The sequence below is a fragment of the Bubalus kerabau genome, chromosome 8 (genome assembly GCF_029407905.1).
Source record: "Bubalus kerabau isolate K-KA32 ecotype Philippines breed swamp buffalo chromosome 8, PCC_UOA_SB_1v2, whole genome shotgun sequence".
Taxonomy (NCBI): domain Eukaryota; kingdom Metazoa; phylum Chordata; class Mammalia; order Artiodactyla; family Bovidae; genus Bubalus; species Bubalus kerabau.
Window position 1 is genome coordinate 104,244,179 of NC_073631.1, and position 25,810 is coordinate 104,269,988.

Sequence of the window (25,810 nt, forward strand, 5' to 3'; positions counted from 1 at the left end):
ATGTGAAGAAACCACTCATTGGAAAAGACCCTGATGCTGGGAAAGATGCTGGGAAAGATGCTGGGAAAGAAGGAGAAGGGGTGGTAGAGGATGAGATGGTTAGATGGCATCACTGACTTGACAGACATGAATTTGAGCAAACTTTGGGAGATAGTGGAGGACAGAGGAGCCTGGTGTGCTACTGTCCATGGGGTCACAAAGAATCAGACATGACTTAGCGACTGAACAACGACAAAGTCCAAACTCAATAGAAGAAGAGCATTTTTCTGTTCCACCAAACCCTAGACTAGTTTGGAACTTTAATTCGGTAGCACCAGTCCAACCTATTATATACGGATAGAAAGTTTAAAATATAGTTACAGACTTACATCTACAGCTGTGTCAACCCTCTACAACATTTGTGCCCAAGAATGATTTAATTAGTTTGTATGATCATTTCTCTCTGCTAACAGATGAGCTGGGGGAACATAGGTGACAAAGAGAGAAGGCTTACAATATCAAATTATTGCACACAAAAGCATCTGTTTTTCAGCATCACCTTGATTTATTTTCCTCATCTTTTTTTTTGTCCTCCAATGGAAAAATAATTTCATCAAAAAACAAATATTTCTGCCAAAGTGAAATAATTTCATGTTATAATGCTTTCTTTTTTTAAAAAAAAAGTCAACATTGAACTAGGACATGCTCTGACCACCCTCCCCTCGTTTTGCTGACTACCACTTTTTAAAAATCCACTGGCAGAAAAAAAGATATTTTCCTCAAATAGGATGATCATATTTTATTGCTGCTTTGTTTAGTAGATATTTTTCTCAATTGGGAAAAAAAGTCTAGGTGAAAAAAATTACCTAACAAGAGAAGTAGTTTACATAGTCATAACATTTAAATTGCTGCCCAAAGAAAAAAATGTAAAAAAAAAATTTTTAATGTAAAATATCACATAACTTCAAAAAACTTACCTCAGTTTTCTATCACTTAACATGTACTATAAGTCAACTTTCTAAATAGGATTACAGTCCTCTATTATAAGTCCCTAGTGGTACTATGGTATATTGATACATTTTAAAAAATGCTACTACAAAATTTTTCTTTTCATTTTGATTCTGCCTATTGTGTACTTAAGCTATAGATAATTTTTGAATAAAAAGCCTACGGTAGATATAAATGCAATAGTTAACTGATCCTGTTTGCTGATGTCCTTTTCATGGTCCACGGAAGGTGGCAGCTTTTAGTCCAGCATCTTCTCCTGTTTCTTGCCTTCCTTTTTCTTCTTCTTAGATTCTGCTGTGATTAAAATAAAAGAAAGAGAGGAAAAAGTATCACATTAGTAAGCTATGAGAGAGGGAGCCACTTTTCTTATAAATGGCCAGGAATGAAATGATTAAATGCATAGACAAAGTACGTGTGTGTGTGTGTGTGTGTGTGTGTATGTATGTGTGTATGTGTGTGTGTGTGTGTATGAGTGCACGTGCTTTTGCCAGAGTGCGCCTATGAGAATAGGCAGGAGTAATACAGCTTCCTGTGCAAACACCTATAAATGCCTGGTTTCATACTGGTTGCCCCCATTTGATAAACAACATACTGTCTTGGGGTCTCACTTAGAAAATTGAAACACAGCCGGCCTCTCTGAGAGAATAGCCAGGTCACTGCTCAATGGAGAGCTACCAACGCTCTCCCAGACCCTCACTTCTCACATTCGCTTTCCATGGGACAGGTGATAAGCTTTTTTTTTTTCCTGTCATCGTTTTCAAAGTGCTTCTGCTCCTGAGGTATCCTCTCCTGATGTGTCTTCTGTTTATACATTTGGCCACCTAGTCACAGATGAAGGACCACCTCTGAATCTACCAAGCATGGAGCTTTGACTCTACAGAGACTCCTAGCCTTGGTGAAGCAAGTAAGATGGACCAACCTGGGCTAAACCAGGTAAGTAAAACTATTAGGATTTAAACCAAAAGACGTCATCCTTTTCCATTCAGTCATCTGTCATTTCCCTTTTCCTAAGCCTAGGAGAAAATGGTATGGAATAGGACATGTCAGCTTTGGTTCCAAAGATGAGAATGGTCAGCATCACCAGGCTAGCGAGTGCAAGGATATTGCTAAGTGTTTTTCAGATATTAAATACTTTCCCCATTCAGTCCACATAATGGCAAAAATGTATGGGTTAGGGGCTGGAGCCAGACTGCTGGAGTTTAAATTCTGACTCTATCACTAAGTTAATGTGAGACTCTGAGAAAGTTGTATATCTGTGAGTCAGATTCTTCACTTGTGAATGGGCATACAAATAGTACCACTTTGTCAGGTTCGTATCCAAATTCGATGAGTTGTACCAGATCCACTGAGAACAGAACATGGGACAATAAAATGGCAATAAAGGTTAGCACTTATTATTAGTATGATAATAGACTAAGAACAAGGGGGTGATTGCTCTATACGATTAATATTCTTTGTCATCACCAAGATATTTGCACTGAGCAGGTCATTGAATGTTCTGAGCAACAGAGGAATATCAGGACAGAAACAGTGGCCAGTAGGGACTTGTTCATGGGATCACAGGGCACGTACCCAAGAGGGTCAGAGGTTTATGATGAGAGGGGACATGACCCCAGCCACAAATGGTGTACAAAACTCAGCTTATACTTAAGCAGAGCTTGAACTTTTTCCATTCTTATCCTTATCATCTCTTCAGATTAGTTCTGAAGTCCATTATATATTAGGCCTAGTAGTATTTCTGTACAAAGTAATTGTCCTAAACTTCCTTTATTCAAGCTTCAAGGGTGCAACATATGCAATTAGGTCAGGAGTTGCAAAAATGTTGCTGAACTGCTGCTCAAGAGTATTCATTTTGTTCACAAATATCCTCAGATTTTTTCCCTCTCCATACTAAAGTAACACTTTTTTACTCTCTCTGTTTCTACTTGTCATTATAATGTCTCCTTTTTGACCTATTATAGGTGAGATGACCAGAACTTCCAAGTTTAAAGATACCTCTAAGGTCAAATAAGGTTCCCTGTTCAGTTTCTGAACAAATAATATCTGAACATTTAATAATCCCCAGTCTTTGGTTGGCATTTGAAGTAACAGCTGTATATTAAGATGGTATCCTCAGGGAATAATCTAGGATGACAGCTGAAATATAACTCTGATTTCCCTCATCTTATTTTCTCCAAATCCCTTACTGGGGAAGCCTCAGTAATTTATAATCCTCTAGCCTCCAGGAGAGGATGTTTGGGGCAATAGTTCACATGTTTTGGCTATCATGTCCCTATTTCAATATGTAAGTAAATGAATCCCACACTCATCAGGTGTTGGTAAAATTTTATTTCATAAAGCTTAAAGTTATTCTGAATATTTGAAACTATTTGATCTAAGTAACGTAGGCAACACTTTGGGAACTGGAATTTCTCCTCAGTTGTCCTTGGTTAAAACAAGAGCACCTCTCTCTGTTACCTGAGCCTGACATTTACTTTATATTCATCAATGAACAACCATTATTGGTAATGCCATTAAATTTTAATACCATTAAATTGGTATTTAACAACAATTAAATACCAAGAAACGAAGCAATTGCCCATATAATCTGCACAATATCAATCAATATTTTTAGTGCAACTGACAAATAAGTCACCATGGCATTCTTTTGACACACTACACACCTTAAGTCCACTCTGGGTTCAATCTAAATAGATAAAATGAGGAGTCTTCAGTAAAAGGTAGTGGAAAGAATTTGTATTTGTCTATAGTCAACTTCGGAGAAGGCAATGGCACCCCACTCCAGTCCTCTTGCCTGGAAAATCCCATGGACGGAGGAGCCTGGAAGGCTGCAGTCCATGGGGTTGCTGAGGGTCGGACACGACTGAGCAACTTCACTTTCACTTTTCACTTTCATGCACTGGAGAAGGAAATGGCAACCCACTCCAGTGTTCTTGCCTGGAGAATCCCAGGGACGAGGGAGCCTGGTGGGCTGCCGTCTATGGAGTCGCATAGAGTCGGACACGACTGAAGCGACTTAGCAGCATAGTCAATTTGATTTCTCACACTGTGACCTTTATGTATATTTAGTGAGCTTTGTCACTACTTATCTCTATGGCCTCAAAAAGTGATGAACATCCTCTCTAGCTTTACCCTGTCTGTGTTGTGCTGTGCTGTGCTAAGTCGTTTTAGTCTTGTCCGACTCTTTGCAAACCTAGGGATTGTAGCCCACCAGGCTTCTCTGTCCGTGGGATTCTCAGGCAGGTCAGGGAATGGTGACCCACTCTAGAATCACCATTCCCTCCTCCAGGACATCTTCCCAACCCAGGGATCCAACCCATGCCTCTTAAGTTTCCTGCGTTGGCAGGCAGGTTCTCTACCACTAGGGCCATCTGGTAAGCCCCAAAGATCATGGGTATGTGGCAGCTTTTTTATGGCTTCAGTCCGTATTTCTCTTGCTACCATCACAGATGTGTGTTACGTAAAAGACAATAAATCAGTATGGAGAAAAAGTATGTCTGTGGTAGACTTAGCCTGAGGGGGGAAAGAATTTCTCCTCTCGGAGTTATTTCATTCTTTTTAAAAAGTATTAGTTTTCCAGCTTTAAAAGTAATACCTATTTATATAAAAATAAAGAAACATACAGTAAAAAAAAATTACCCATGGTTTCACAATATATAGACAGCACTTCCAGCAAACAGTTCCATTTATGTTTCCTTTCTACCAATATATGTAATATACTTTAAGACCATAATGACAGTTGATAGAATATATTATATGAAAAATTCTGTTACATTAGTTTCCACGCCATTGCATATACTTTGAGACATGACCAAGTAGCATTCTTTTATGACATCTCTGCCTATTTTTCTTCTTTTGTTGGTCAGTCGGCATGTTCCCACATATCCCCATTTTTTGCTATCATAAAGAATGAGGCAATGTGTGTTTTGCAGACAAATCACTGTATGTTTAAGCTTTGCCCTAGTGTACATTACTAACAGAGGATCTACTGGATCAAAGAACAGAGTATTTTTAAAGCTCTAGGTATGTACTGGCATATTTCTTTCTTGAAAGGAAGTACAAATTTAAATTTTTATCAACAACTTATATAAGGCTATCACAGGGATGCTCTAGTGCTCCAGTTATTACGAATCCATCTGCCAATACAGGGAACACAGGTTCGATCCCTGGTTCGTGAAGACTCCACATGCCATTGGGCAGCTAAGCTCCTGCTTCACAACTACTGAACCTGCGTGCCTAGAGCCCATGCTCTGCAACAAGCCACGGCAATGAGAAGCCATACACTGCAAGGAAGAGTACCCCCACTCGCTACAACTAGAGAAAGTCTGCTCAGAGCAATGAAGACCAGGCCCAGCAACAAATAAATAAATTAATACAAATTAAAAAAAAAATCGATCACAGCAAACTCCTTCTCAAAAGGCAAATCATTAAACAAGATGCATCATCTCTTTTCCACCCATCCACAGGTCCTTTTAGGAATAGGATTGCCATGTGGTTGGTACAAATAAACACCCACTCCCATTTCCATTATTAGGGACACCTAGAAGAAATAAGACTGTAAGTGGGAATTGAAAGAAAGACATCACAGATTTTTTTCTGAAGACTTTGAGAGGAGATGGCATTCTAAGAAGCAGAAGAGTTGAAAATTCTGGAATAAAGTAATCTCATTTTCTTAGCAAAATGTCTTGGTTTGATTTCTTTTTTTCAGATGATCTATGGCATATATAGAAAATGAAAGAAAATTAAGAGATGAAATGATATGAGAGGGGCTTAGACTTTAACTGGGTCAACATCTCTTTGCTACTATTTCAAATAAAATGGCTTTGGGTCATTACACTAATGAGAGGAACTGTTAATTAGAATAGGAAAATATGTTTACCTTATATAGAGGTAGAATTCCTATAAGAGGAAGCTATGAACTCTCAGAAATGGACACCAAAGCTTTAGAGGTCAAGAGTGCCCGTGGACAGGGACAGTGGGTGGTGTGTTACAGAGAGTCCTAAATATAACCTGTGGAGATTCATTCAATAAATCATGAAAACTGAGTGAAGGAAAAGGATCAAGTTACTGTCAAACAATAATATCACCATGTAAATAAGCCCCAAAGTCTGGATACAACCAACACCTTTGTAATGCTTCATGAACCTATTTGAAGGAACTCACCTGTGCTTAAGAATCAGCTGCCTAGTCACCTGGAAATCTCTAATTCCTTCCCAGCTGTGTTTCTGAACTGATAACAAGGCTTGCTGAATTGTAAATGTACAGCTCGGTGATCCACCAGAGATCTAGGTACTAGCTGGCTCAGCTTCCCGCCATGGCACCGTTCATTGAATTCCCCAATATTTCAGGTTAAATGGGGGTAGTGTCTATCAAGTGGCACAATACAAGAAGAAATTTCTGTATATTTAATAATCAAAAGTATCATCTCTTAGTTTTTTATTCTGATTATTCTCAGATATGGTTCAGTCCAACATCTGTGTAATAATTTGTTTCCTCTTCAATTCCTTATTTTGTAATGTCATGCCATTTCTTCTTTTATGGACTCAATACATTTATAATACTTCTAGAATTATATATGGAATATATGTGTGCATGCATGCTAACTAGCTTCGGTTGTGTCCAACTCTTTGAGACCCTAATGTCTACTCTATTCATGAGATTCTCCAGGGAAGAATACTGGAGTGGATTGTCATGCCCTCCTCCAGGGGGTCTTCCCAAACAAGGAATTGAACCCACATCTCTTGGCTGCTCCTGCACTGGCAGACAGGCAGATTCTTTACCACTAGCACCACCTGGGAAGCCCGTATGGAATATATACATCCCACTATATATATCCACCTTCATAGGGCTGCTCCTCAGTGATGTGCTAACATCTGCCCTTTCCCTCACTGCCCACCTTCCTTTTGCTCAAGTCTATTTCATAACAACACCAACCACTCTCCTCTCTACTACCTGCCCTTCTACACAAGTTTACTTTTGACATCAAGTACAGTACATTAAAAATAGTATACTTCTGTGTCAAAATGCAGACTAAACATGTCTGGACCCTTTGAGCAACCTCTGTCTGCCTGCATTCACTTAGGGGTGACTCAACACTTAACTGTGTTGCCTCAAAATAGCAAGTTCAGCTATGAAAGTGTGGTGAGTAATGTGGACTTAACAGAGGGTTTAGTGGAGATGAGGAAATTATTTCATCAACTACCCAGAGCAAGTTTAGTAAATGTCCCTAAGCAGGTCAGCTATTTTCCAAAGCAACTCCCCATGTATCGGTAAACGAAGCTCTTCTCCCTTCACCCAGAGACTCCTCTTTTCAGCCCCCTTTCCCTCTTATCTCTCTGTTTCCTCCTCCTTGAAGGAAAAAGCTGAGACCACTACTGGCTTCTCCAACCCATCAAGAAAGGAATCCTCTCTAGGATGTGCTTTCTTTGTAGGGTAGAAGCGAGTGTGCTGGGGTCACTCCTAGATCCGACCTATGCACATGGGTGTACCAGGACAAGAGTCACCAAGTCAAACCCCTCTTTTAACTCAGCTCATTCATATTGTCCTTATGTATCAGTCACACCTATTCATGTGTCTGGAAATGTTAAAAGAAAAAACACTGAAAATGTTTGTGGACTTTTCCTCTGAGAGTCACTAGAGAGAACAATGAAGAAAGGAATCAAGAGATACTTCATCTGTATGTCCTTTAATCCAGGGTTTTCTCACTTGTACACAGTTACAGAAGGAAAACAAAAAGCTGTGTGTGTTGTGGGTGTGTATGTTTGTATTCATATTCAGCTGCTACATTGTTTTGTTCACCTTTGGGCAAAAAAAAATGTTTAAGTACTGAAGAAAATTCAAGAGAGGCAAATACAGCTAAAGCAAATAAAACTTGCCAAAGAACATGTAATTTTATGTAGGTAGCTTTGAGAATGTTGGCATAATTATGGCCAATATTTGTAGGATCAATAGCACCCAATTCTGATACCTGTGTTAGAGACTTGTGTGTGCCTGTGTGTGTGTGTGTGTGTGTTTGGTTTGGCAGTCACTGGATGCTGTCATTCTTGGCAATCCTGCCAGCCCTATCTCCATGCCCTACCTACCTTGAAGAACTCTATAAGTCAGGTAGAATAGAGGATATACTTAAATCCACGTGTCTCTGTCTCTCTAACACACACACACAGAAAGACACACACAACCACAGATGGTGGAATGAATGTCTAGGCTGCTTCTGTTCAGCAAAGCATCTGCTCCTTCCTCGGTCCACAGGCCCTTCTCAACACCTTACACTTCTTGACAGTGACCCCCCCGACACAGAGTAACTGACCTCTTCTACATCAAAAGCAGAAAGAATACTTCTTTCTAATATGATATTTAAATGTTTAAAACCTTATTTCTGCAATAATGAGGGCACAGGTAGAAAATTGACCTTATTATAAAATATTATAAATTATATGGTAGCCTAAGTCAGAAATGAAATACATTATTATAAACAATAAGTAGTGCCCACTAAGTACATCATTATTTTTCTATTATCATATCTAATGTTTAATATTTAATGACTGGTGCTATTGGAAACTCAAATTATGATTTATGGAAAAGGGGAAAAGCTTGAACTCTAGAATATTTAAAAACTCAGTAAGTACAGCTCCATGAAACATTTTTAATTCGCTCTTATATTTTTTTGGTTCCTATATATATATATGTATATGTATACATTATATATGTATACACATTATAAATATATATACATACATTATATATATATGCATACATATATATATATGTATGTATGTATCAGAATCAGTTGTGATGGGCTGAATTATGTCCCCCTCAAAAATTCCTACTGAATTCCTAACCCCTCAGAGTGTGAACATACTTGGAGACAAAGTTATTACAGAGGTAAATAGGCTAAAATGAGGTCATTAGAGTGGGCCCTACCCCAGTATGAGTGGTGTCCTTGTAGTAAGAGGGAATTTGGACACAGACAACCCCAGGAAGAAGAGAACGATCTATGAGCTGAGGAAAGCAGTCTGGAACAGACTCTTCCCTCACAGTACTGAGAGGGAATCAATCCTGCTAAAACCTTGTGAAAAAATGAATTTCTGCTGTTTAAGCCACCCAGCCTGTGGTACTTTGTTATAGCAGAGAGTGAACGAATGCATCTGTGAACTAGATAACACTAGCTGTCCTTTTTGTATATCCTTCAGATAACCCTCATTAGTTGCAGAAAATATGCCTAAGTTTATTGTTATTTTTTTAAATGTCCCCCAGATTTTAATTAACATCATTTGAATATGTGACTTTGGTACTGTACACGGTAGGACTGTATGCGCATGTGTGGTTTCAAGCTGCTCCAGGCATTAATCCATCACTGGTCTCCACGCCTCCAGATTTAGAGCAGCTGAGCTGTGTTTCAACAACACTCAATTCCAGCCTGCCTCCACGCACCCAATGCTCTGTCTACAGCAGCAGCAAGTAGGTCTGAAGAGACTCTCCTCAACTTCTCTGCTGCTGCTGCTGCTGCTAAGTCGCTTCAGTCGTGTCCGGCTCTGTGCGACCCCAGACACGGCAGCCCACCAGGCTCCCCCATCCCTGGGATTCTCCAGGCAAGAGCTCTGGAGTGGGTTGCCATTTCCTTCTCCAATGCATGAAAGTGAAAAGTGAAAGTGAAATCGCTCAGTCGTAGGTCTGAAGAGACTCTCCTCAACTTCTCTGCTGCTGCTGCTGCTGCTGCTAAGTCACTTCAGTCGTGTCCGACTCTGTGCGACCCCAGAGACGGCAGCCCACCAGGCTCCCCCGTCCCTGGGATTCTCCAGGCAAGAGCTCTGGAGTGGGTTGCCATTTCCTTCTCCAGTGCATGAAAGTAAAAAGTGAAAGTGAAATTGCTCAGTCGTGTCTGACTCTTAGCGACCCCATGGACTGCAGCCCACCAGGCTCCTCCGTCCATGGGATTTTCCAGGCAACTTCTCTACATGTTTTTAAACAGCAGTCTTCATAGCAGCTTAATTTATTACTCTGGTGCATGTCAGCAAAGGTCTGAAAATAAAGCTTTTCTGTAGAATGAAAATCATCCCTGGAATTTTTTTCACCTTGCAAGAGCGAGCGCCAAGAATGTGCGAGCCTGTGGTAAACAGCTCTGGGCCTTGCCCTCTGTGTACCCCAGCAGCAGGACACTGGGAAAATGTTTACCTGCTTCTTGCTCTTTGGATTTCTGATGAGCTCTTCTATAAATACTGCATTTTCCTCTAGAAAAAGTCTTTCTTTCCCCCTGCCTCTTTGAGCTGAGCAACAGCCAGCCTGCTTTGATTTCCCTGTAGGTTGCTGAAGGCTGTGCAATGCGGCAGAGCTGGCTGGAGTCACCGGGAGCGTGCAGAGCGTCTCTACAGCACTTGTTACCAGGGCACCAGTGCCCTGGATCCTGGGGAAGCACGAGTATCTCAGAGTGGAGAGAAGGTAGCCCCAAAGCCAGCCCTGGGTGGAGGCTGGGAGGCCACCGAGTGTAATGGGGTGCCTGACACTGCTGTGTCTTACTCTGGAGGAAGTCAGCCCCTTTAAGGACCCCCATTTGAGAAAAGCGGCACTAAAAGTTATTATGTGCTCCCATGTGGTTATTATACAAAGAAAAGCTGAGTCAAAAGTATCTGATGCAGCTCAATCGTAAATGACCCCAAACATACTTATACTAATGTTTTAGAGTTCAGCTCAGTACAGTCACTGAGTCGTGTCCAACTCTTTGCAATGACCCCCTGGACTGCAGCACGCCAGGCCTCCCTGTCCATCACCAACTCCCGGAGTTTACTCAAACTCATGTCCATTGAGTCGGTGATGCCATCCAACCATCTCATCCTCAGTTGTGCCCTTCTCCTCCCGCCTTCAATTTTTCCTAGCATCAGGGTCTTTCTTCACATCAGGTGGCGAAAGTATTGGAGTTTCAGCTTCAGCATCAGTCCTTCCAATGAACAGTCAGGACTGATCTCCTGTAGGATGAACTGGCTGGATCTCCTTGCAGTCTGAGGGACTCTCAAGAGTCTTCTCCAACATCACAGTTCAAAAGCATCAATTCTTCAGTGCTCAGCTTAATTTATAGTCCAACTCTCACATCCATACATAACTACTGGAAAAACAATAGCTTTGACTAGATGGACCTTTTTTGGCAATGTAATGTCTCTGCTTTTTAATATGCTGTCTCAGTTCAGTTCAGTCGCTCAGTCGTGTCCGACTCTTTGCGACCCCATGAATCGCAGCACGCCAGGCCTCCCTGTCCATCACCAACTCCTGGAGTTCACTCAAACTCATGTCCATCGAGTTGGTGATGCCATCCAGCCATCTCATCCTCTGTCGTCCCCTTCTCCTCCTGACCCCAATCCCTCCCAGCATCAGGGATCAAGGTCTTTTCTAAGGAGTCAACTTTTCGCATGAGTTGGCCAAAGTACTGGAGTTTCAGCTTTAGCATCAGTCCTTCCAATGAACACCCAGGACTGATCTCCTTTAGAATGGACTGGTTGGATCTCCTTGCAGTCCAAGGGACTCTCAAGAGTCTTCTCCAACACCACAGTTCAAAAGCGTCAATTCTTCGGCTGTCAGCTTTCTTCACAGTCCAACTCTCACATCTATACATGACCACTGGAAAAACCATACTCTTGACTAGAGGGACCTTTGTTGGCAAAGTAATGTCTCTGCTTTTTAATATGCTATCTAGGTTGGTCATAACTTTCCTTCCAAGGAGCAAGTGCCTTTTAATTTCATGGCTTCAGTCACCATCTACAGTGATTTTGGAGCCCCCCAAAATAAAGTATGTCACTGTTTCCACTGTTTCTGCATCTATTTGCCATGAAGTGATGGGACCAGATACCATGATCTTAGTTTTCTGAATGCTGAGTTTTAAGCCAAATTTTTCACTTTCCTCTTTCACTTTCATCAAAAGGCTCTTTAGTTCTTTTTTGCTTTCTGCCATAAGGGTGGACAAAAACCTAAACTATTCAGTTATTTTAGAATACCTAAAGAGATCCCATTAGGAAGCAATTTAGGAAGAATTGGTATAATAGAGAAGAACTCTGGACACAGACTCTCTTGACTTCAAGCCTGGCCCCTCACTGGCTAGTGACCTTGTGCAAGTTGCAACCTTAGTGTCCTGATTTGTAAACTGCAAACCAAACTCCTTGGGGCTGCTGTGGGGACCAAGTGAGGCAGTGCGTGCTAAGGGCTCAGTATAATGCCTTTCCGGGCTTCCCAGGTGGCTCAGTGGGTAAAAAATCTGCCTGCAAAGCAGGAGACATAAGAGATACGGGTTTGATCCCTGGGTTGGGAAGATCCCCTGGAGGAGGACATGGCAACCCACTCCAGTATTCGTGTCTGGAGAATTCCATGGACAGAGGAGCCTGGAGGGCTATAGTCCATAGGTTCACAAAGAGTCAGACACGACTGCAGCGACTGAGCACAGACGCACATCGTACTCAGTAAACAGCAACTACTCTAGTTACGCTCAAGAAATGCTGATGATAATAGCTGCAACTTAAAACATGAAGCAGAAGTTCTCAATCCAGAAGTTAGAAAGGAAAAATGCAGAAGCTTCAGGGGGAAATAAAAAGAAGGTCCCTCAACCCAGTATCTAATTAGTGCAAACATTGCTGTATTATGCAGCCTTCCTTGATACTAATTATTATATAGCTGTTTTGTATGTACACAGCTAATGAGCCTCTGAACATGGAATTTACCAAGGGAGATGAAAGCAGATACACAGCATGAAGTAAACCCTACAAATATTTATAGCTGCTAGTCCTCACAGCTGCCCTGGCAATTAGAAGCAAAAATTCTTTAATAAGGATGGGAGTAAAATACCCAGGTGACTCTTCTTCCAAGCGAGTGCCCTGTGCTTTAACTGTGATTTCTCTGTACATTTTTGTTGCAGCCAATGAATGAAAGGTGTGCTCTAGTGACCCAGAACAGGATGGTTTATTTACTTGGACACATCATTCAGGGAATTCCCTGGTAGCTCAGATAGTAAAGAATCTGCCTGCAGTGCAGGAGACCCAAGTTCGATCCCTGGGTCGGGAAGATCCCCTGGAGACGGAAATGTCAACCCACTCCAGTAGTCTTGTCTGGAAAATCCCTGGACACAGACAAGATGTCCCATCTTGGACAATGGGGTCACAAGAGTCGGACTTGACTTAGCGACTAAACCACCACCACCATTCATTCATCGAGTCAGTACTATTTGTTGAGCTCCTCTCATGGACTAAGGACCTGAGTTGTAGTAACTTGCATAGGTGAATGGGTGGTGGCTCCTGACCTCCAGTGCTTCAGTGTGGGGCAAGGCAGACATGCACTCATTGCAGAGGCAGTGTGAATGTCTTATCACAGGAGCCAGCCCTTAGAGATAAGGCAGTCACTGCAGGCTTGGGCAGGGAAGTCTGCAAGTTCTCATAGGGATCTCCTTTCTAATCCTCAACAAAAACAAGCTCTTTTTGGCCTCGGGACTCTGAACTTCCCCTTGTTTTATTTAAAATGGTAGTATGGCTTTGTTTTCTTGGGCTCAAAAATCACTGCAGATGGTGCCTGCAGCCATGAAATTAAAAGATGCTTTCTCCTTGGAAGAAAAGCTATGACAAACCTAGACAGTGTATTAAAAAGCAGAGATATTACTTTTCAGACAAAGGTCCATATAGTCAAAGCTATGGTTTTTCCAATAATGTATGAATGTGAGAGTTGGACCATAAAGAAGGCTGAGCACTGCAGAATTGATGCTTTTGAATTGTGTTGGAGAAGATTCTTGAGAGTTCCCTGGACTGCAAGGAGATCAAACCAGTCAATCCTATAGGAAATAAATCCTGAATATTCATTGGAAGGACTAATGCTGAAGCTGAAACTCTAATACTTTGGCCACCTGATGGGAAAAACTAACTCATTGGAAAAGACTTTGATGCTGAGAAAGATTGAGGGCAGGAGGAGAAGGGAGCGACAGAGGATGAGATGGTTGGATGGCATCATCGACTCGATGGACATGAGTTTGTACAAGCTCTGGGAGATGGAGAAGGACAGGGAAGTGTGACGTGCTGCAGTCCATGAGGTCGCTAAGAGTCAGACACAACTGAGCGACTGAACAACAAAACATTGTAGCTAGCTGCTATTTGTCTTCAAGTCCAAGTTCAAAAGTGACCTCTCAAAGGTGCTCTCCCCAGTTACACTGTCTTAGCCCCCTTCTCTCTTGGTCACTCTAACACTTGGCTCTTTAGATATTAAGACCACTTTCTTCAATATGTAGTTCTCATTTGAATTATTAGTTGTTTATTTTGGTCACTATTATCTACCCACTATCACCACTAGAACACAGAAATAAGAGGGAAGGAAACATTTAATATCAGTAGCACCTAAGATTTTATAAATATATGAATATATTGGAAACTATGTCAAAGGACAGCATGCTTCTCTCAGAGCACTTGGAACTCTCTGCAGTACATTGGGATTTATCCTCTTCCTCCTACTGCACTACTGGGCCATATAGGTCATTGTATCCCTGGTGCTGACCTAACCTACAGCACCCACTCCATAAATGTTTGCTGAATAAACAAGCTGGGTTTTATAGAATGAAATATATAAAGCATAGGAGAAGGGAAACAGGTCAAAAGTTTTTAGAATAACAGGTATAGAGAAATGGACATATAACAAATCATGGCCCAGGGATCCATCTGTGGGAGTTTGGTGTGGTTGGGGCGGAGTCTATGAGCAATGCCTGGAGCAAGAATCCAGAAGAGCCAAAGTGGATGATGCATGAGCAGCAAGTCCTGCTAAGGAGCCAGGATCCCATTCTGTGCTCATAGAAGTGACGCTCAAAGAGGGATTTTAGGAAGAATAAGTGGGTCTGAAATTCATTACTTTTCTTAGATAAGAAATTGAGAGGCCTATGTGGAATAGATACAGGGATAGGAGGTATATGTAATGCAGGAAATTTAGAGTCAGGCTGCCTTATATTGAAGTCCTGGCTCCTCTGCCTATTATCTGTATCACCTTACACTAGGCATTTAAGTTTTCTAAGCCATAGTTACCATATATGTAAAATTGGGGATGATCATAACTATTTCACAGAGATTTTGTGAATATTCAGTGACAATGTATGAGCATTTACCCAACTGTAATAAAAACCTATCAGGCTCTCAGGCTTCCCTGGAAGCTCAGCTGGTAGAGAACCTGCCTGTAACGCAGGAGACCCAGTTCAGTTTCTGGGTTGGGAAGATCCCCTGGAGAAGGGATAAACAACCCACCCCAGTATTCTTACCTAGAGAATCCCAGGGACAGAGGAGCCTGGTGGGCTACAGTCCATAGGGTCACAGAGAGTCAGACACCACTGAAGCAACTTAGCACGCACACACCAGGCTCTCACAAAATATTAACTCTAATCTCTATTGGTGTAAATCACCATAATTCTTTTGCCTGAAAAAGTGCTGAGGGAAACATCCACCTCAAGAAATCCATTTGGAAGGAAGGAAACATTCTACAAAATACTGCACATTTATCAAAGATTTTTACATAAATTACTTTTATCTATGCAATGTGCTATGAGATATTCATTGTAGATTTTAGTTTCCAGAAGACAAAACAGATATTCCAATAAAAGGGGGGCAGATTTAGATTTTCTCACTTCAAGAACAGTATCATGGATGGGAAATAAAATAGATATTCAAAGATTGCCACAAGCAGAATGAAAAAGAAATGAAAACCTTGAGGCCAAACTGGGTAAGACCGTTTCTCCCTGATCAAAAAGAACAAATTCCCAATTCTCTTTCTGGTCACATGCGAGGGCAGCAGCCATCGACCCCCAGGGGTCTCAGAAAGGAGGAAGCCCCTCCCAGACTGGCTGGCACTGGGATTCTGTGCGCTCACCTCTCTGAACACGTTCAAAGTCTCTCGGCCTAACAAAGTTCATCCACAGAGTATGGCCATGCTCATTCCCAAGAGACGTCAGAGCCCAAAAAATAGAAAGAAACGTTGGGGAGTGTCTTTTATCTTTTAAAGAACTAACCAAAGAATCTATTTAGCAGGAGAGAATTGAGAATGCGGGAAATATCACTTTACTGACCCCCTTTCCCATTTAATGATCAACTGCCAAATGCTGTGCTCTGCACACTGCCGAGTCTCGCACTTAAATGGCTGCTGTGCTTTTGATCTTTAAAGATGAATCGTCAAAGCTGAGAAGCCTAGGAAATCATCCAAAAGAGAGAGAGCAGCAACGTAGCAAAGCTTTCAGATATAGTCGGAAAGAAATGAAAGGAATCAGGGTTATCGAGAGCAGGGAAACTAGACAAGGACTTGGCACCAGCAGAGCGTACACTGGTGGACAGGATGGCAGGAGGGATTAGCGTTGTTGCCTGGACCACCTGTGACACAGCCATCCATCCGTGTGCTCCTCATCCTGCCTCTCTGGGAAACCATTTGTCATGGCCCTCTGTCACACAAACTCGGAAGCAGACACATGCCAAGCTGGCCTGTCGGAATCAAAAGGAGTTTCACATACTTTCTAGTATTTATGTATCTTGTTCATAAAGCAACAAATGATTTCCATGTCAAGGAAAACTCAAGATTCTAGAATGATCCAACATGATCATCGTGCTATATCATTTGTGGCACCTAGGAGGATCTCAGCTCATCTAGGTGCCTCCCACACAAGTCCCCTCCTCGGTCTCATCTCTGACTCTGCACTCAGGTGATAGCTACCAGCAGTCTGCTCCCCTGGGCTGCACCTGCGCCCACAGACGGGCCAGCCTGGAGGACCCCAGCTCCCCCACAGATAGGCCATCCTGCCAGCCTCATTCAGCTGGACCACCTTCTAAGTCTACGGTGAGTCCGTCCTCCAAGGAAACCATGGAGAAACACTCACTGCCCTCTGAAGGGTTCTCTGCTCTGCTCTTTGTTATAGCACTGTCAACCCTTACTGGCCACATTTCCAATTTCTGCCCTTGCTCAACAGCTCAAATATTCCTGTACATTATTTTCAAACTGAAAAGACCAAAATGACTCAACAAAGAATGACTGGTGGTTCCAATAAGAAAAGACTTCTCTCTATACTTGCTTCCCTGATAGCTCAGTTGGTAAAGAATCCACCTGCAATGCAGGAGATCCCAGTTCAATTCCTGGGTGGGGAAGTTCTGCTGGAGAAGGGATAGGCTACCCATTCCAGTATTCTTGGGCTTCCCTTGTGGCTCAGCTGGTAAAGAATCCACCTGCAATGTGGGAGACCTGGCTTCAGTGGAAGATCCCCTAGAGAAGGGAAAGGGTACCCACTCCAGTATTCTGGCCTGGAGAATTCCATGGACTGTATAGTCCATGGGGTTGCAAAGAGTCAGACATGACTGATGGACTTCCACTTTCTTTCTTTCTCTCTATAGTTGGGTACTCAACTGGTCCAGTATGATTTTTAAACAAGAAATGTCATCAGTGCCTCTTCTAGCCCAATAGGAGAGAAGGGTAGGTCTAATGATACACTCCAACACATACGCCCTGGAGGATCACTCACTGAATACCAATTCAAATCCTTTTCAGCTTCTCCTTTGTATTTATAAGCAAAGTTTAGAAAGTTTTAGACATTTCCCAGACCCTCTTGCAGCAGAATTTTATATGTGACCTAGTTTCCACCATGCAGGCACTCTTAAATGAATCTTAGAGCAGAGCAAGCAGAAAATAAGGCCACATTTGGGGAGATTGGACATTTTGGCAAGAAGGGAGGTAGAAGCGTTTGGCTTTGGGGTACAGGGAGGGTGAGGCTTCCAGTGTCCAGCTCTTAGCATTACATGTGTCAAGCAGTCAGTACTTTCAGCAAGAGGGTCTCTGTTCTATCAGTCACGTATGGTGTGATCAGACATTTCTCCTGGATCTGATGTCTTCTCGGCAATATTGCTGAATCCAAGTCAAATCCTCTGGCCCTTCCGGAGAGTCTGTGAGCTATATAAAACTCTTCAATCAACCCCTTTCTGCTTCACTAGCTAGAATAGATCTTGCTGCAGCTAAAATCTCTTCAACAGACACAGGATTTTCTTAATTAAAAATTTTAATTAATACTCTGAATCTCTTTTCCTAAGAAATTAAAATCTTAAGTGTCCAACACAATGACTCACCCATTTCTCCCTGCCAGATTCTGGCAGCAATTAAGCAAATTCCAGTTATAATCTCTCAGTCAGTCAATGACCCTCCCCAGAGCAATCTGTCCTTACCCCAGGAAAGCTACATTTCAATTCTACATCTTCCCATTCTTAAGTCTGTATAGGATATCAATATTCTCCCTTCTTCTGGGTATACAATTCAGAAGTGAATGACTAAAAGCTTTCTTCAGATTAAGTGGGATTCCAACACAAGAGAACCTTTAGATAAGGATCTAAATGTTTCACTGAAACTTCAAACCAAGGCTAGAGTGTAGCGTTTGTACAATATTGCCACAGAAGTAAGAACCACTTCTTTACCTCAAAGGTAATGCTGTGAGAATGAAGCACTATGAATTTTAAGACAATTTTTAACCAAATCAAGTGGGATATTTAGTCATTTCCCAACATTTAGATGGCAATTCTAGATATTAAGCACTTCCTCTCCCAAGGCAAGTCTTTCAGTCTTTTAACCTCATGAATAATCAAGTCACAACGATTATCCCACAAGGAGGATGTTCTCCCATCTTTCCTCAATTTAATGCTGGGTCATCACAGCCTTACAAACATCTTAATATTCCATTCTAAAATTTAAAGAGCATGTTTTTCACACTGAGAATCATGCAGTTTGCATATTAATCCACTACCATTTCTCAAAACAAGAGGAAGCAAAACCAAGCAAAAGAGTTTTACAAAACAAGCAGGAAAAAAAAAAAAAATCCCAGAACTTAATGTTGTGTTTCATGAGAAGGATAGTGTTGGAGGAAAGAAAGTATATTCTGACTATGAGGTCAGTGACTGGGTTAAATAGACAGACAAATGATGTCAAAAGAGAACAAAGCCTGGAATGATTCTGCTACTAAGCAATAGGGGGACTTGGATGAATCACTGATTTCCTTTGTTCTCATTTGTTACATGAGGGCCCCATCAATCACAGGCAAGGTCCCTACAAGCTCTACCGTGTAATGAGTCTAGGAATCAGGATTTATCTAATACTGCTAGAGTTTCACGAGTTTATAACACCTAGCGGCATGCGTGTGTGTGTGTGTGCGTGTGTGCTCAGTCATGCCTGACTCTGAGACTCCACAGACCATAGCCCGCCAGGCTCCTCTATCCATGGGATTTTCCAGGCAAGAATACTGGAGTGGGTTGCCATTCCCTTCTCCAGGACCTAGGGGCAACACAAAACAATTAAAAAGGCACTGGGTCTTCCTAGTCAGCTAACTTTACATTTGAATCCTGGTTTCAACACTTACAAGCTGTGAAACCTCAGGCAAGTTGCTTAAACTCTCTGAACCCTGTGTTTCCTCATATAAAAGCAGGATAAACAAAATGCACTACAAAGTGTTGTTTGATGCTTGAATTAAATGATGAGGAGTACCTATGACAGTGCTTGAGTCAAAATTAGTGGGTCCTCTACCTCCCTCTGTCTTTTTTGTGTTTTATAAGCTAAAACACAAGACAGCATCGATGACTTACTCTTCCCTGAATAAAGGAAGAAACTAATTTATAATTGTACAGTTTTGAGAAAAATTTCTTTAAATCATTTCTTTACTACAGCTTCCACCACTCTTTGGTGGATCTGGTTTACAAAACATTTTTTTCCTTTTATTAATAGCATTTATTTTATAAATATTTATTCATCACTTATGGTGTGCTGCTCCATGTTCTAAGCAAAAGGGATACAGTGGAGAATAAGATAGACCAAGTCCCCATCCTCCTGGAACTTATATTCTGGGAAATGTCTTTCAGAACAGTTTTGGAAATAATGTTCTAAAAACTATCTTCTTCCATCTGGGCATCATCCCCCACATCACTGTTGAACTTAACAAAGCTCGTGTGTGAGTGCTAAGTTGCTTCAGTCGTGTCCAACTCTTCGTGACCCTACGGACTATAGCTCGCCAGGCTCCTCTACCTATGGGGATTCTCCAGGCAAGAATATTGGAGTGGGTTGCCCTGCCCTCCTCCAGGGGATCTTCCTGAACGAGGGATCAAACCTATGTTTCCTGTGGTTCCTGCACTGCAGGCAGATTCTTTACTGCTGAGCCACCTTTAGAAATCTCATCTTCTCTTATTTCAAAGGAAAATAAACTCATGGAGGTTACCTAATACCCACAAGAGATTAAGTAAGAAATCTACAGGGTATGAAAGAGAATATGAATTTAGAGTCAGCCAAGTGTGGACTCTTGTCATTTATTAGAGATGTAGCCCTTGGCAAATAAAGTAACCAGTGTTCTTCAGTATCCTTCATATCAAAATCTACTTGCAAGGATATATGGAATTTTATGAGATAATATATGTAAAACACCTAGAGCAAGGTGAGAGAGTAGAAACAGAACAATACTAATCATAATAGAGATTCTATCTCATTATGACTTGTTTCTCCATTGATTAGAAATAAATGAGCTATCTGAAGGGTAGAAATTGACACAGAGAAAGCTGTAACATCCATTCATGGTTATTTGAAAAAAAAAAATGGTATAAAAATATATACAACCCACACATGCCACCTGTTACATTTTTACTTAAACCATGAAAAATATGTCATGGAAAGTGTGTGTGAATCCCATTAAGAAAATCTTCTATCTGACAGTCTTCCTAGCTCAACTCATATGATAAGATTTTCAAAACTACTGATGCTGATTTAGTTGGTCTGGGTTATACCTGGGCACTGGGATCTTTATAAGCTCCCATAGAAAATTGTGTGTGCAGCCCAAGCTGAGAACCTGGTGTGCAAACTGCATTCATAGAACCCTCTATTTCTGAGAGGGAAAAGATTAGTTTTAGCAAAGGTATGTTATGTACCAAAAGATTGGATCTTAATGACCTATGAGATGCATAACTGGTAGTGTTGTGAAATACAGAACTCACTTCAGGTAAATCCATTTTCAATTAATTATATACTTTAATTTTTGACATAAAAAATTAGGTAAAAAAATTTTTACATAAAACAACAGACTGCCTACCCACTTGAAATATTGTTACCTCTATTTTTCAAGCCTGAACCATACTTTTAACCTTCATTATGTATCCCTGGGGCTTCCCTGGTAGCTCAGCAGTTAAAGCGTCTGCCTGCAATGCTGGAGACCCAGGTTCGATCCCTGGGTTGGGAAGATCCCCTGGAGAAGGAAATGGCAACCCACTCCAGTATTCTTGCCTGGAGAATCCCATGGATGGAGAAGCCTGGTAGGCTACAGTCCATGGGGTCGCAAAGAGTCGGACACGACTGAGCGACTTCACTTTCACTTTCACTTTGTGTATCCCTAAATGGGAAATGTAAAAAAGGGAACTATTCACCAGTCTAATTAAAATGGAACCTCATTTAATATATTTATCAAATATCCTGAGAAGTCTGTCTTAATCATGTTCCTCCTTTGTCCAACTCATTCCAAACTTTTCAACATTTTATATGTTCACCCAGCCCCACCACCATCCACCACCTGTCTAATCAAAATCCCATTTTTTTTTCTCCTCGCCCCATCAAACTGCAGTTTCTTTCACCAAAGGAGAGAACAGGGAGGGCATGGAAGCTTGTGTGTGTGTGCCTTCCTATCCATGGTCCCTGTGAATTTTACTCTCAATTTTGGCTGATACTGAAATCTCCTAAAAACCATTTTAATTTTTCAAAACTACTGATGCTGATTTAGTTGGTCTGGGTTATACCCGGGCACTAGGATCTTTATAAGTTCCCACAGAAAATTGTGTGTGCAGCCCAGGTTGAGAACCAGTAGACTGGAACATGGAGACATCTTCAATCCCTTTTCTTTTCCACTCTATATTTATGCTGAAGATTTTGGTTCTCTGACTGGATTAAAAATCAACTAATTTGAAAACTGCATCTCTTAGTTCTTCCAGTCTGTGGACTCTCTCACTGAATAGACGAGGTGTGGGATTTTCATTAGATTTCTGTGTCATTGTTTCCAGAAGAGTGATATTTGTACAGTTGGCAGACAAACTCAGTGCACTGACTCTAGCCCCACGTTATGCCTTTCAAATACACACTGCAACCAGCAGAGGTTCCCATGACCTGAGGAGAGCTTCCTGAATCCCAGATATGCACCTGCAGGTCCAGCCTGCATCTGACCATCCTGAGATTGGAGGTAACCATTTCTAAGGACCACTCCATCAGACTAAAGAGCAAGGCCTATGAAAGGGGTCCTTCCTGCCCATCAGCAGCAAGCCAGTCAATCCTCCTCAGTTTCTGGGGATATTTTTTCTGATTTTAACTTATTATGGACTTTTAATGTTCATTTTCCTGAATTTTTCCTTATAATTAATCTAGCCAATATGAATTTTCATATCCATTTTAGAGTCCATTAAAATGAGCAAAGGCCAAGGAGATATTTTAAGATAGAGTTCACCGAGGCCCATCATAGTCATTTGCTAGGGCTACCATACACCAGATCACAGAGTGCATGGCTTAACAACAGGAGTTTATTTTCTCACAGTTCTAGAGGCCAGAAATGCAAGATCACGGTGTCAGCAACGATGATTTCTTCTGAGGTCTCACTTATCGGCTTGTAGATGGCTGTTTTCTCCCTATGTTTTCATCTTGTCTTTCTTTTGTGTCTGTCTGTGTCCTAATCTCCTTATATACTGCTGCTGCTGCTGCTAAGTTGCTTCAGTCGTGTCCGACTCTGTGTGACCCCAGAGAGGCAGCCCACCAGGCTCCCCCGTCCCTGGGATTCTCCAGGCAAGAACACTGGAGTGAGTTGCCATTTCCTTCTCCAATGCATGAAAGTGAAAAGTGAAAGTGAAGTCGCTCAGTCGTGTCTGACTCCTAGCGACCCCATGGACTGCAGCCCACCAGGCTCCTCCGTCCATGGGATTTGCCAGGCAAGAGTACTGGAGTGAGGTGCCATTGCCTTCTCCCCTTATATACTAGTCATATTGGATTAGGACCCATCCTTATGACTTCATTTAACTTTAATTACTTCTTTAAAGACCCCACCTCCAGACACAGTCACATTTGGAGAGACTGAGGGTTAAGACTTCAATATTTGAATTTGGGGGGATATAACTCATCCATACAACCATGAAATAGAAGATTTTAATACCTTCTTGTCTCCCCTCAGCTGGGATTCTATCGTATGAAACCATGGCCATGATATTTAGTTTGGTTTACTGTCTCTAGCATGAAAGCTGACTTTCTGGGAATGAATACAAAGATAGCTCTACATAATTTTGGAATTCCATGATAAGCTAATCTAACTAAAAAAATATTAGAACTACAGAACTTACCAAGTTAGGGAGTAGAAAAAGGAAAAATATAAAATCATGTAACTGATTTCATGAGAACTATATTCACTGATTATCTAGGAGAGTTGATTTTGAATTTTCAGCCTTTTGATCTTCCTAAGTGTGTTTACACTCGTCAGGATGTGGTCCTGATTTAGGGCTGAGACTATAAGTCACCGTTGTTGTCATTGATGTTTTAATCACTAATCTTATCTGACTGTTTTGCAAAGCTGTGGACTGTAGCCCACCAGGCTCCGCTGTCTAAAGGAGTGGGTAGCCATTTCCCTCTCCAGGGGGATCTTCCCGACCCAGGGATCAAGCCTGCATCTTCTGCATTAGCAGGCAGATTCTTTATCACTGAGCCACCAGGGAAGCCGAGTAAGTCACCATAAAACTGTCTTAATTTGCCTGTCTTGTTAAGTTGTTTGTTTCTGCAAGGAGACTATTCCTATACCCTCATCAGTGCAGAGGACTTCAATCTGAACGCATCAACTGCCTGCTGCTGAAAAGTACTTGGTGATGCTCAGTATATGGACTCTTTCCAATCCATTTCTTAAGGTGATTCATCCAAGACTTCCTTGTGGAAAATTTGCACATCTGAAGATCCTGCCTGAGCCCCTCAGTCCATTCAGATTAAAATTATGGTTCAAAGACAGGAACCTACCTTGAGGTTTGGACTTGGTCAGCTTGCCACAGGGCTTGGAGATGGTGACTGTCTTCTGGCAGTCGGCATTGTGGAGGGCTCGCTTCAGGCTCCCAGTTCGGGTCTTCAGAGCCGTGTTCAGATCACATTCTCCCCAGGCCTGGAACTGGTATTTGCACTCCGCTGGAGGCAGGGTAGGACCAAACAGAAATCTCTGAGTTCCTCTTGGAGTACCATGAAAACAAACACTTTTATTTTCGATTTTCTGTAGTGAGGTAATTGTTGGTTCACATGCAGTTGTGAAAAATAATACAGTGAGATCCCGTATACCCTGCACCCAGTTTCCCTCCGTGGTGATATCCTGCATAGCTACAGCGCCACCAGGAACTTGTCATGGACATAGTCCAGAGAATTTATTTATTCATTGGAGAAGGAAATGGCAACCCACTCCAGTATTCTTGCCTGGAGAATCCCACGGACAAAGGAGCCTGGTGGGCTACAGTCCATGGGGTCGCAAAGAGTCGGACACAACTGAGCAACTAATACACACAGTTTCACATGCTCTCATGTGTGTATATGGTATGTGGACGCTGACTTCCATGTGACTTTATCACATGTATAGATAAGAGTGAACACCTCCATCAATAGCATTCAAACCACTTCTAACACAAAGGTCCCTTGGGTGATCCTTTTATAGTCATAGCTTAGCATACTTCTTCCTTTCCTACCTCCTTGCCCTGCTGTGCTGTCTTTTCTTAGTCACTCAGTCATGTCTGACTTTTTGCGACCCCATGGACTGTAGCCTGCTAGGCTCCTCTGTCCATGGGGATTCTCCAGGTAAGAATACTGGGGTAGGTAGCCCATCCCTTGGCCAGGGGATCTTCCCAACCCAGAATCGAACCAGGGTCTCCTGCATTGCAGGTGGATGCTATACCAGCTGAGCTACCAGGGAACCCTTTCCTACCTCCTGAACCCTTAGTAAAATTATACTAATCTGTTCTCTGCCTCTATAACTGTGTCATTTTAAGAACACTATATAAATGGAATCATACAGTATGTAATGTTTTGAGATTGGCTTTTTCACTCGGCAGAATTTCCTGGAGGTCCATCCAACTGTATGAATCAATAGTCTGTTCCTTCCATTGCCGAGGAGTACTCCGTGGTAAGCATGTACCCCAGTTTGTTTAACCATTCACCAGCTGAAGGATATCTGGGTTGTTTCCAGCTTTTGGCTATAACAACTAAATCTGCTATACAAATTCATGTATAAATTTTTATAGGAACATAAGTTTCCATTTCTCTAGGATAAGTGCCTAAGAGTGAAATCACTGCATTGTATAGTAAATACAAGTTTCATTTTGTGAAAAACTGCCATGCTCTTTTCCAGTGTGGCTCTCTATCCTGTATTCCCATCACCAATGTGGGCATGATCTAGTTTCACCTGTATCCTTGCTCGCATTTGATGTTGTTTCTGACTTTAGCCATTCTTATCAGTGTGTAGTATATAGTGATGCCTCATTGGTTTTCATTTTTATTTTCATCATGGAGAAAAGATGCTGAACATCTTTTGTTTTTTGCCACCTATGTATCCTCTTTAGTAAAATGATTGTTTATGTCTTTTGCCCAATTTCTAATTGGATTGCTAGTTTTGAGAGCTCTTTATATATTCTAGACATTTATATATATAAGACCTTTAAAACACATTTTTAAGACATTTTATGTATAGATCTTTAGAGTAGTTGTACACAATTTAATATCAAACGTATCTGAATTTCACCATGCCTTTATAGAATTTACCTCCACTTATATAAAGGTATAACCCCAAAGGTTATAG

General features: G+C 41.6%; 1 protein-coding gene across 2 annotated transcripts in view; it reads right to left on the reverse strand.

Annotated features, from left to right (window-relative positions):
• Window positions 1-522: 522 nt before the first annotated feature.
• The window catches only part of PTN (pleiotrophin), a 103,525-nt gene continuing 78,237 nt past the window's right edge, over window positions 523-25,810 (reverse strand). The window contains exons 4-5 of one of the 2 annotated variants that reach the window (XM_055591018.1): window positions 23,998-24,159; window positions 523-1,278 (exon numbers count right to left, since the gene is read on the reverse strand). In XM_055591018.1, coding sequence (XP_055446993.1) covers window positions 1,226-1,278; window positions 23,998-24,159 — 215 coding nt within the window. In that variant the 3' untranslated portion in view covers window positions 523-1,225. Of the gene's footprint in view, window positions 1,282-23,997; window positions 24,160-25,810 lie in introns of both variants that reach the window. The other variant, XM_055591017.1, reaches the window with a different exon arrangement.